This window comes from Lactuca serriola, chromosome 9 (assembly GCF_051521515.1).
Source record: "Lactuca serriola cultivar US96UC23 chromosome 9, Lser_US96UC23_V15, whole genome shotgun sequence".
In the NCBI taxonomy this organism is placed as follows: domain Eukaryota; kingdom Viridiplantae; phylum Streptophyta; class Magnoliopsida; order Asterales; family Asteraceae; genus Lactuca; species Lactuca serriola.
In genome coordinates, this window is record NC_136416.1 from 209,887,912 (window position 1) to 209,900,912 (window position 13,001).

General features: G+C 32.8%; 1 protein-coding gene across 1 annotated transcript; it reads left to right on the forward strand.

The window, feature by feature from the left end:
• The first annotated feature begins 3,082 nt into the window (after nucleotides 1–3,082).
• On the forward strand, nucleotides 3,083–5,773 carry LOC145076702 (uncharacterized). Its single transcript, XM_079022511.1, has 8 exons — nucleotides 3,083–3,242; nucleotides 3,440–3,572; nucleotides 3,673–3,744; nucleotides 3,873–4,016; nucleotides 4,196–4,267; nucleotides 4,363–4,434; nucleotides 4,527–4,657; nucleotides 5,583–5,773. Exons 1-8 carry the CDS (start codon nucleotides 3,149–3,151, stop codon nucleotides 5,597–5,599), a joined length of 735 nt encoding a protein of 244 aa, XP_078878637.1. The 5' UTR covers nucleotides 3,083–3,148; the 3' UTR covers nucleotides 5,600–5,773.
• The last annotated feature ends 7,228 nt before the right edge of the window (nucleotides 5,774–13,001 follow it).

Below are 13,001 nucleotides of genomic sequence, written 5' to 3' on the forward strand. Positions count from 1 at the left end.
GTGTTTGAAATGAATCGGCAAACCAAGTAATCCAAAATTTGAAGGCGATCAGTCTCCCTAAAAACCTAGCATCCATCAGTCCACCACCCATATCTTCTTCTGTATCAACATGAATTAAAGGCTTCATAAATCACCTTTTAACACTTGAAGATCAGAGAGAGAAACGACGATTGGTTATTATAGATAGATGAAGATGGTAGATTTTGGTAGCTTTTTCGGATCTCCATCCTCCGATTGGTAAACAAAGTAAGTCGGACAAGGTGGTGGTAGAGAGCGATAATGTATACGGCTGTGTTGGAGAGGGACAATACATAAGGTTCTAGGGAGTTGGTAGAGAGTGATGATGCATAAGGTGGTGGACTTCACTGACGAATCTAAATAGTGTTGACATTCTCTACACTTGCTGCCTGCAACAACGTCGTACGCTTCTTTGCACTCCGTTATCGCTAACTACATATACATGAGAAACTTAGAGAAAATTGAACCTAAAAGGTTTGTAGAGATTTGTGAAGAAGACGGGTCAAAAAGTTTAAAAAGCTCAGAATTTGTATAGTTGATTGAGGCAGTGGTTTGGAGGAGTGTGGGGAGAAATCGATTCCGACAGAAATAGAAATCAGATTAGAAGAAGAAGAAGTCGGTAGGTGGAGCAATGAAGGAAGATGGAGTGAACGGTGGAAGGAACAGGAAGAAGTGATAATGCAGATAAGTATGTTGATCAGTGGATGATAGAAGGTGCGGCGGTGGGAACATCGACAAAAGTGTAAATGGGTGGTGGGTCGTCTGAGGAGATAACACGTGTGTTCTGGCCATCACATGGAAATCACAATCTTGAATAACGGAAAAAGCCAAAAATAAATTGAAAGAAACCTATTAAAAATGGAAAACAAAAAAGAAAATACCAACCAATCACAGAAAAGAACTGTTCAAATGGGCCTTACAATTAATCATCATATCATATCATCATACTATATTATAAAGAAACATTTTTTTCTTTCACCACATCAATTTGAAACTCCAACTCTTTATATTTCCATATAATTTAATTAATTTATTAACTTAAATATGTTGTTAGTTATAAACATTATTATAAATGAAAGTCTTCTTAAATTATGAATATGATATACTAAATTTGTTGACTTCAATATAGTATTAAATACATAACCTAAATTAATATACTAAATAAACTTAAAAATATAGTGTAAAAATTAAATCTAACCTAAAATATCAACAATGTTTTAAAAATTAACGTGTATTTTTTAAAATAGTTAAAAGTAAAATATTAAATACGATATATATATATATATATATATATATATATATATATATATATATATATATATATATATATATATATATATATATCTTAAATCTAAAAGTCGATTTAACAAAAAGATGTCCAAAAACAATTTTTTATAATAACTGAAACTCAATTAAGTTTTTTTTAATTAATTTAAAATAATAATTAAAAATAACATAAATTTATAAATTAAATTATGTTACATTAAACATAGTGGTTGATAATTTAAATAATCCAGAAAATATTTTTTCTTTTACCACATCATTTTGAAACTCCTAGCTCTTCATATTTTCACATAATATATTTAATTTATTAACTTAAATATCATGTTAATTATAAATATTATCATAAATTGAAGCCTTCTTGAATTATCAATATCGTATACTAATTTTGTGTACTTCAATATAGTGTTAAGCGCATAACCTAAATTAATATATCAAACAAACTTAAAAAATATAATGTAAAATTTAAAAACTAAAGTAATAAAAATCCAACATATGTTTTTTAAAATAGCTGAAAGAAAATTACTAATTACGATAAATAAAATAATTAAAATTCAATTACGTTGTTTTTAAATTAATTTATAACAATAATAATAGTTAAAAATAACATGAAATTATAAATTAAATAATGTTACATTACAAACAGTTATTAATAATTTAAATTATATTCATGATGAAATTAAAACATCATCAAATTAAACTTAATAAATTATAAGTATAGTTATTAAAAATAGTGAGTATTATAACTATATTTTTTTTTTTCTGAAAACACAACTTCCTAAATAAGGGATCAATGCCCCGAATAATCCATGGATGCAAATATACGGCTATGCATCATGTCGTGCAATACTGCGATAATTTAAATATGGGTCAATAATTTATTTGTAATATACTTCACAAGTCTTACTAAATAACCTCAATTAATTTTATACACACGTAAAATATGAACATAAACAATTAAATGATATGATTTTACTAAGTGTTATATTATTTATTGTTCAAATTAATTATAATTTTGCATCTACAAAATGTAATTATTATTATTATTTTATAAATAATAAGAATGACATAAATATTTTCAATAACGTATGATTATCAAAAATTTCACCGTATAATTTTATTCAGTGCAACGCGCATATATTTGTCTATTATATGATAAAATTTACGTTCGTCCTAATTTATAATAAATAAGAAAACAAAATTTGAATATATTGATGATTTATAAATTCTATTATATTAAAATGGCATTGTGACTTAAAAATTGCATTTTGCAAAAACACAAGTAGATGAGTGTTCTATGGACTCGTGGTTTGAGCGTAGTCATTTGCTGGTTGTGAGAGCTTCTAGCTAGGGTTATTTATTATTTATTTATTTATTCTGATTTTCTCTCTCGTATTTGAAGTCAAAGACACATCCAGTGTACGACGTGAGCTGTTTACTTCATTAAATTAGTAAACTAGATAAACTGTCAAAGAAAATTCAAATATGTTGTGGGTTGAATCTTTGAGTTTGGACGAGACTAATGGTGACGAAAATGAAGTAATTAAACTATCTTAGTCTATTACACTGGTCCGTCTTTGAATCACTTTAGAAAAGAGATAATCAACAAAATCTAGAAGATTTCACTACGTAACCAATGACGAGGTCCAACCCAAAAGTCTAGTCTAAATGTCTCTTTCATAGGCAAACCCCACAATAATTTCCGAGCAATTACCATTGTGAAGGCTTCCATAAAATGGTTTTTATGGGTCTAAGTTCTTGATGTTATAAATAGGTTTTCATTGCTTTAACTTTTTTTAAAGCATACGAGTTAGGTTTTGGTTCCTTTAATAATTAATGCTCGTTTAAAATGGATAGGATCTCCCCTCTGATCTCAACTTCTACTCTCCTTTGGTTTATTTTTGTGTTATATAGTTTTTCGAAGGTTTATGGGAATTCTGAAGGTATGTTCTTTCTTGATGCATGCCAATTTTTAAAAGATGCAGTATATAGCATTTTCTTCCTCATCCCCTATAGTGAACCTCTAGAATAAATAAACCCCATACTCTATGTAGAACATTAAAAAAACTCATGATATTTGTAGTAAAACTTCATAAAATTGATGTTTGTAAAATGAGCTTGGACTTCATGTGTAACACAGGTGATGCTTTGAATGCCTTAAAGGTACAACTAAGCGATCCTAACAATGTTCTCCAAAGTTGGGATCCAACCCTCGTCAACCCATGTACTTGGTATCATGTTACTTGCAACAATGAGAACAGTGTTACTAGATTGTAAGCATATCCACCATTTCAATAAAATTTCAAATTTTAGTACTTTCACAATTTCATAGTTTAACAAAGGAATCTATATTCTTGCATTGGTTGAATGCAGAGAACTTGGAAACGCGAGCTTGAGTGGTAAGCTAGTTCCACAGCTTGGTCAACTCGTGAATTTGCAGTACTTGTAAGAGTTACATTTTAGCTATCGAAAGTTTACCTATTTAAATGAGCCACGTGGTCTAGAATTAAATAATTTTATTTAAAACGTCTTAATTTGTACTATTTACTGATCATATGAAGATGTGATCACAGGGAGCTTTATAGTAATAAGATCACTGGAAAAATTCCTAAAGAGCTTGGGAACTTAAAGAATTTGGTGAGTTTGGATCTTTACATGAATCGGTTAGAAGGTCGCATTCCAAGCACATTGGGCAACCTTCAGAAACTTCGCTACCTGTACGATGTCACATCTTTCAAATTCTTTAATTTCATGAAATAATAATTGATTATACTCCTTATATCTTTCAACCTCAATTTAAATGACCCTTTGATATTGTTATTTGTTGGAATCATATATACGTTTAGCTTAATTCTGATTGCTCATTGTGTTGTTTTCTGTTTTTTTGCAATGGCAGACGTCTCCACCACAACACTTTGACAGGAACTATTCCATATTCATTAACCACTATAACTTCACTAGAAGTTCTGTGAGTATATTTCAAAGTTGACAATGGCATGGCATGGCATTTTACGTGATTTTTACAATTTTTTTTTTGACGTTTTTTATTTGTTTTTATTGAAGTGATCTATCATACAACCGGTTGAGAGGACATGTTCCCGTTAATGGCTCCTTTGCAATGTTTACACCTAAGAGGTCTGCTGTAATTAGTTATATGATTTTCTAAATTATACTATATATGATGCCTTCATGATACTTATAACTGCAAAATCTTTTTACTTTTTCAGTTTTTACCATAATCCGGGGTTGAAACTTCCCGTGTATATTCCTCCACCACCTGTAGCCACAGCTCCATCTGTAGCTATACCTCCATTTACAGCTCCAGCTCCGGCCCCATTAAGTCCATGCTCTTCCTCAGGTATTTTAAGTAAAAATGATAGTATAACGATAAGCTAATTATACTCTTGCTTTTTTATTTAGACCATTAGTTATTTGTGGTGATATATATATTTTTTACTTTATTAAGAACGAATAACTTTATTTAAAAAGTAAAAGAAATGAGGAGTAAGTCAAAACTTTTTACAACTTTTTCTGCATTTATTTTTGTCGAGAGTTTAATTTGTCAAAAGACAAAAATTTTTAAATATTGTTTATATAAATAAATATTATTTCTTCAATAACTTTTAAATATTATGTATCTAGTCAATATTAATGGATTTGACCTGTTCAACTCTATTTGTAAACAATGAATAGTCACCAACCCTAATTCTGATCCATATAAACTTAGATCGGTTATGGGATGTGTGAATGTAACGGTGACAAATTAAGGGTAGATATGTTAATTTTGTTTGAAACTTCAATACCAAAAACAAATTTAAAATTTGTGTGGAAGTTTTCATATTATAAAGTGTTTTGTTTTATCATATCTATAATTAATTGAGCGGCTGGGGTATGGACGTCTAAGAGTGGCATTTACCAAACATTTGAATTAAACCGGCGACACATTTACTGAATCATATTTAATAATGTTTTAATGAAAATATATATTTATATATTAATGATTTTCATATCAGTAAATGGGAATAAGATGTGTCAATATGTGATATTTTTTTTCAATAATCAATAGTACTAGATTTGATTAAATTAGCAAAAACCAAAAAGCTACCAACAAACAGGAAGCAACAAAATAGAGAGAACCGCGATAAAAGACGTTGAATACCAAACAAACTAGAACTGTGTGTTAATCATGTCATGAATCTTCTTTTCTATCGTCTTTTTAGTTTCATCATCAATTTATATTTTTTCAATTTATTTTGACAGATTATATATGTTTAATTTCGCAGGCGAAGAACCAGAGTGATGATCAACCTACGGAGGATAATTATTGCCTGTAACATCTTAAGCAGAGATATGTTTCAATAATAATTGTACTTGAAATAACATGATATGTAAGGGTAACTTTATATTCATGTTTGAATAATTATTTTACGTAATATATATATATATATATATATATATATTATGGGTTGAATAATTTTTGCAATGTTCTAAATGTGGTTTTCCATAGAAATGGGAGAGGAAATCCATAGTACCACATAGATATATTGGGCCATTGGTCAAACTAGGCTAACTATACTAATATAATACAATATATATAACAATATACATTAGTGTCGTTTGTTTTTTTTGAAGAAAAAATTTTATAAAGTCTACCAATAACTTCTACAACTCTTTGTAGTAGAAGATGTGAAGCAAACGGTTGCAGACTGTAATAAGAAACGTGTTTATTTTTTTTTTAACATCTGCATGCTGCTGCAAATATTAAAAAATTAAAATAAAGTGATTTTATAAACAAAAAATAGTTTTTTAATACCGAAAATTCTAATAATATATGATATTTTAGCAATAATTTATGATATTTCAGTAAAAAATAATGATATTTCAACAAAAAATAAATATATTTTATCAAAAAATAATGATATTTCATCAAGAAATTATCATTATTCAATAAAATAAAATTCAACAAGAATAAAAAATAAAAACGAAAAAAAAAGATAATAAGATTTCAACAACATGTAATCAAGATTTCAGCAAAAAAAAAAAAGTTAAAAGAGACAATACAAGTGTTGCGCCAAATAGAACAGGCGTAGAGGTTTTAACTCTGAAGACTTTTAAAAAATAAACCGCTAAAGTGTCGCACGTATGCTGCGGTGCGCAACAATAAGAAGTTTGAAAAAGATTTTTACAAAAAACAAACAAAACCTAATAGGCTGTAATAAACCATTGGTTTTGTATTTTACATTTAAACCATTATCTTAATTCCCTTAATATATTTGCTTTCTATGAAAATGGTCAACATCCCAATACTATAAAAATATAGTGTTGGAGCGGGGAAAATATGTCGGTTACAACCATCTCAATTTAAGATTTTGTAATCATTAATCAACTAGGGATGGTTGTTGTGTTGCGGTGGGCTAATCAATTCTATGTTTTATTTTACATAATATCTATAATGGTATGTTGCACAAGGTTTTCTGTCATACAGATACTATTCGTACAATCTTGTGAAAGGGAAAATGACTTATATGGGTAACTATGTTTCAAAATCGTTCAAAAAATACCATTCAAGTTTGGTATGTCCAAAAAACACCATCCAAGTAAAACATTTCTACAAAAAACACTAACAAAGTACATTCTTTGTTCAAATTTGACCTTTGGTAACCGGCAATTACCGGTAAAAAATAAGTAAATGAAAAAAAACAATAGGAAATGACTCAAAGAGGTAACTATGTTTCAAAATCATTCAAAAAACACCATCCAAGTTTGATATGTTCAAAAAACACCATTCAAGTAAACTTTTTGTACAAAAAACACCAAGAAACTATATGTTTTGTTCAAATATTACCCATCGGTAATTGGTTCTTACATGTTAAATGATAACTTGGCTTAACTATTATGACATGACATAATAATGATTGACAAAACAATAAATGATATATTCCTCCTTTAAAAACCGATTTAGGGTTTCTACATAAACAAATGACTTCTTCTTCTCCTATGATTACTCTTCTTCTTCTAAAGTGATGATCTCGAACTCAAGTCCGAAACCTATTTCCTAACTAAAGGCAAAAAGGGCTCCTTTACCCCTGCCTCAATGGGCCTCCCTCCCCTAAGGCCCAAATCCATAAAAAGCCCAAAAAGTCATCCAAGGCCAACTACAAGGCATCTAAGGCCTAATATGGCCCAAGAACCCCCAACAGATGGGCCCGATACCTAACTTATACAAGACCATTCATACGCCCAACATATGCTGAAGCCTCTACGATTTGGATTTTATGCAAGTACGCCCGACGTCGGCTAGGCTCAAGAACCGCCAATCTTCCGAAAGCCATAACTTCTTCATTCTAAGTCGAATTTTCTTCTTTATATCCACGTGAAGGAAACGAGAAAATCTACAATAATATCAACTCTCCCTTGCCATAAAACTTTTCTAACATAAACACAAACTTCATAAAGGCTCGAACTGATACTTACTGATATGTCGTTGGGCTCAAACACAAACCGAACACTCAGTGCCTACAACGTACATTATCCATCACTAAATGGGCGTTACAGACACCACGACTTCTTACGAACGAATATAAATTAGAATACATCGTACACAAGTATCGGAACCATATCCTAGGAAACATGCAAAAGTAATGGTACGAAACAATAAAATAACAAGGAAAGGACAATAGACGTGTCTGTCTGTAGACCAGATAATAAATAATGGACCGGTCAAGACTATAAACTCTTCTAACAATGAGAAGCCTATAAATACTCCAAATTAGATTGCGATTTCGTTTCCGAAGGCCATAACCCTCGGTTGGACCATGGAATGACGAAATCTAATTTAACATTAAGGTAACACTAAGAATTGCAATCTGAAGGCCATAACCCTCGGTATGGCTGTCTGATGCCTAAATTAGCTCCCGCAGATATAAAGAATGACCAAATCACACTTAGAATTAAGAAGTTATGGCCTTCAGAAGATTGGCGGTTCTTTACCCTAGCCGAGTACGTTGGGCGTACGCTAGAAGAAGACAAGAAATCATAAGAGAAGAATAAGTCATTCGTTTATGAAGAAACCCTAAATCAGTTTTTAAAGGAGGAATATATCATTTATTGTTTTGTCAATCATTATTAGGCCATGTCATAATAGTTAAGCCAAGTTATTATTTAACCTGTAAGAGCCAGTTACCGGTGGGTAATATTTGAACAAAACATATAGTTTGTCGGTGTTTTTTGTACAAAAAGTTTACTTGGATGGTGTTTTTTGAACATACCAAACTTGGATGGTGTTTTTTAAACGATTTTGAAACATAGTTACCTCTTTGAGTTATTTTCCTTCTTATGAAATATGACACCATTTCTATTATTTTGCTATTAGGACAATTTCTATATAAGTATATTCCTTTTTTTCTCTAGTCATAATATAGAGAGAAAGAGTATGTGCTTGAGAACTCTCTCTCCTTCTCTCTATCTATCTATCTATCTCTCTCTCTCTCATATTATTGTATAGTCTTAGCTTTTTTTTAATACATTATCAATTAACTCATCATATATGTTTATTTTCTTTAATATTATTCATTCTCGTGCTTGCCAATCATTCACACAAGATTAACAATTGTTATTAAAGCCATAATGGCTCATTTACTTTCAATTTTTTGGATGATACCAATCTGTCACATGTCACACCTCCAACTAACGACGGAAATGTCAGGCGCTGAGACGACGTCATGGTCATAGTTATTTGCATACATTGAACAATACAACAATATGATATATTACATATCCCCTAGACTAGGGTACAAAAATTCTGAAAATCTAGAAGAAGCCATAACAGTAGGCAACTTAAAAAGTACTAAAATATGAAATATAAACTACAATCCAATGATTATTCTGAAAAGTATGTTTTCCAGCTATTTAGTTTCATGAGAATACATGTTTTTGTAACATCCCAAAAATTTCAACAAATTTAAACCTTTCAAAACAAACCATTTGCTAATAAAAGTGTTAACAAAATCATTGTTTCAAAACATTATTTAAAATTAGAGTCTCTCAAGATCCAATCCGTAGTAAAACCAAGGATGTGTATGGTCACGCTTTCGCCTCGCTATGGTCCTCTGAAGAACCTTAAACCATAAACTAAAATAGTAAGCACAAAGCTTAGTGAGTTCCCCCAAATTATCAACAAACAAATATATAACATATACAAATAACAACATGTCGGGTCCAATCAACCATCAAGATTGAATACCTCTAGCCCGGTCAACCATCGGGTTGGAATGCCAATATAATATGGGTACAGTAAACTATCGGGTTGGAATACCAATATACTATGGTTCCAGTTAACCATTGGGTTGGAATACCCCATGCCCAATCAACCATCCGGTTGGAATGCAATATACAACGGGTCCTGTTATCCTTAGGATGAAATACCCTCGGGCTCAACCAACCATCAGGTTGGTACGCCCTCGGTCTGTTGGCAGAATATCAATCTAACATATCGCTAAATCATAATAGCATACATAACAGTATACCGAATCCAAAGGGCCGGCCTTGGTGCCTTCGACCCGCAAGTACAGTGAGGAAAACTCACCCGAAGCGGCTGAATATCTCAGACAAGTGCTCCAACCGCTTATCCGGAAATCCCCGTGCCATAGAATCATCAAATATCATCCAATTAATAATTGAATCTCAACCTATAAGCAAGAATCTGAATTACTTGCCTAATCACCAGAGTAAAATACCATTTTACCCTTTTTCTTACTTAGCCCAAAGTGAAGGCCTGATATGACCCAACTTTCTAATTGGGCCCAAAAGACCATCATGAATCAAATTCCAAGAAACCCCATAATCAATCCATGGTCCAAGGTTAGAAGTCCAATGGCCCAACAAGGCCCAAACCAAAAACCCAAATTTTCACATCCTGGGGAGTATGCAAAGCATACCAGAAGTGTACGCCCCACGTACTGACCACCTAAGCGCAAAGTACAAGTCCTTAAAGCATGAAACTCCATTTACGTTAAGCTTACTTCTAAGTACGTCCAACATACTCACCAGGGGCCAAAACTTCACATAAAGCTCTTATTGGGTTAAGTTAAAGGCATCCAACCACTTCTCTTAACCCTAAATTATGTCGTAAACCATAAAATTGAAACCTTTAATCCTTTTCATCGATAAAGAGGGTTGAATCTCCAAAATCCTTCTTTTCACAACACTCAAAACCAGTTAACTCTGTCAATATGCTAAAGAAACAATCAAGCGGACAATTTTATGGCTCAATACACTTCAAGACCTCGAAAAGGACAATTAATATTCTTTGGAGTACTCCATACTCACAAATATCCAAACTTTGGGACAAAAGCACATGAAATTGTGCCATAACAAGATCCATGAATAAATTCATTAGATTTGAAGATTTATACCTTGATGCACTAAGCCTAGATCCACAAACTCCAAGTAATCCCACACTTCTCCAAGAAGCTCCTTCTTCTTCCATGAGCACCAAAATGCATGAAATACCACCAAGAACTCAAGAACCACACCAATAGAGGCTAGGGTTTCATTTTTAGGGTTGAAGGGGACAGAGACTAAAGATAATAGGGTTTAGTGGTGACTTAAGGTGCTTAAATAGGGTCCAAGACCCTAAATAAAGGTTTTGGTCCGACTGGAGTACGCCCAACGTACTTCTGGTATGCCTAGCGTACTCCCTTACGGCTATGAAATTGTATCCCTTAGTACGCCCAACGTACACCAATGTACACCCCGCATACTGGCCTTTACACTAGTATGTCATGCATACACTTGTGTACACCCCGCTTACATGGTTAACCCTAACGCCTCGTTCCCGAGTTTAACAAAAGAAAGGAAGAGAAGAGAAAAGAAAGTCATGAGATAAAAGAAGAGTAAGGAAAGGAAAATAAAATTTTCGTTTGCATTCCCGAGTTAGAGAGAAGTGGAAGGAAAATACATCATTTTGTTCTTTCTTTCCAAATCCTTCCAAATCGGAAGGAAAGTTAGAAGGGAAAGCGATCCTCCCATTTCCCTCCACTTCCTTCCACTTCCCTCCTTTAATGAAACTCGGGAAAACCAATTTCTTTTATTTTCTTCTCATTTCCAACCATTTCCTTTCCTTTCTCTCGTTAAGTTGAACTTAGGAACGAGGTGTAAATTCCCCAAACTTCCGAAGGCCATAACTACTTCATTATAAGTCCATTTCTGATGGTCATTTTATCCACAAAAAGGTAATGAGAACCTCTACAATTCTATCAACTCATCGTTGCCTTAAAACTTTCCGAACAAAAATACAAAATTCATAAAAGGCCCGACTGGCACTTTACGATTGTTCCCTTGGGCTCTGAATCGCAAACCAAATTTCCAGATCATCTACCCTGCCTTATCCACACCCAAATGTGTCAAAATCCCCCTTTCTCATAGGCCCTAAGCCTTATGATAACTGGTTGTCGAGTCACAGCCCCGCATTAAGAAACGATTCAGAACATGGTATTACAACTCTACCCTACATAAACTGGATTTCGTCCTTGAAATCACTCCTTACCATCCACATGGAAACCAAACACTCCCGCCCCCTTCTTCTAACCGGGAACAAAACACCGATCCTTTAACCGATGAACCAGAACATTATTGCTATGAATCAAAAGGAGCTAACTTGCGTGATCTACACCCAGGTTGACATAAATATAGGGCCTTCAGCATGACTAGATGTGAGAACAAGAGATCTAGTGCGCAGGCACAAGGTTTGAAAACTCACACCTTGAGTTAATGCTTAAGATCAATGTCTGCTTACTAAGAAATGTTCCAGTCAAGTTTGGCAAGACCAGTCAAGTCTGAGTTAATATAATCAACAAAGTTTTCAAGATATTAATGAAGAGTGAAGATAATGCTGAAGGTAAAGACAATAAATGAAGAAAAAGAAGAATGTTGTAGAGAATAAATAACTTAAAAGGTGAAGTAAACTAGAATGATGCTATATTTGTTTGAACAATCCGTCTATTGATGTTTTCATTGAATATTCCTTTAATAGGAGAATGAGGTACATAGTACAAACCATAAACATACATAAGACTGGATAATAGAGTTACTTCTGACACTCTGATTATCTATGTTGACAAAAAGACTAAGTCCTATGATATGTTACATCAGACAAAATGCCAAAGATAATTAATGCATATGGAAAGTACATACGGACAACATCGATACAAAACAACAACTTCGGAACATAAACTTTGTTTCGGACACCAATTTCACTCCGAAACATTGATTGACTCCTAAACATCTTCTAACTTTAGAACACCTTCTTACTCCGGAACTGGCTTACTTCGGATCATACAAGGACATAGATTTCTAGCGGTTCACTTTCATGTTCCAAAAATCTCCCCTAAGTGAACTTAGCAATCTGGTAGGTTTAGCTTGAATCTTCCTTAGTGAAAACATATGTCGTCTACAACCATTATCTAACCCCAATACATCATTGAAGTTGGCTTATGAACTTATTCTTCACATGCTCTAGTGCTTTGGACTTAGATGCTAGACTGATGAACTTCTGAAGAGCCTTAGTGGGAACCAGGTGCTTGTCTTGAACTCACAAAAAGTCCTTTTGATTTTTTCTTTGAAGGTAGACAAAGCCTAACACCGAATCATCGATGGGTCCTTCCGCAAGGATTTCAGCTTCAGGCAGTTTGAAGGTGATTTTG

Coding starts and splice junctions, on each gene's coding strand:
- LOC145076702 (XM_079022511.1), top strand. CDS start 3,149: ATGGATAGGATCTCCCCTCTGATCTCAACTTCTACTCTCCTTTGGTTT. Junction 3,745..3,872: donor CTCGTGAATTTGCAGTACTT/GTAAGAGTTACA, acceptor ATGTGATCACAG/GGAGCTTTATAGTAATAAGA. Junction 4,435..4,526: donor GCAATGTTTACACCTAAGAG/GTCTGCTGTAAT, acceptor TTACTTTTTCAG/TTTTTACCATAATCCGGGGT.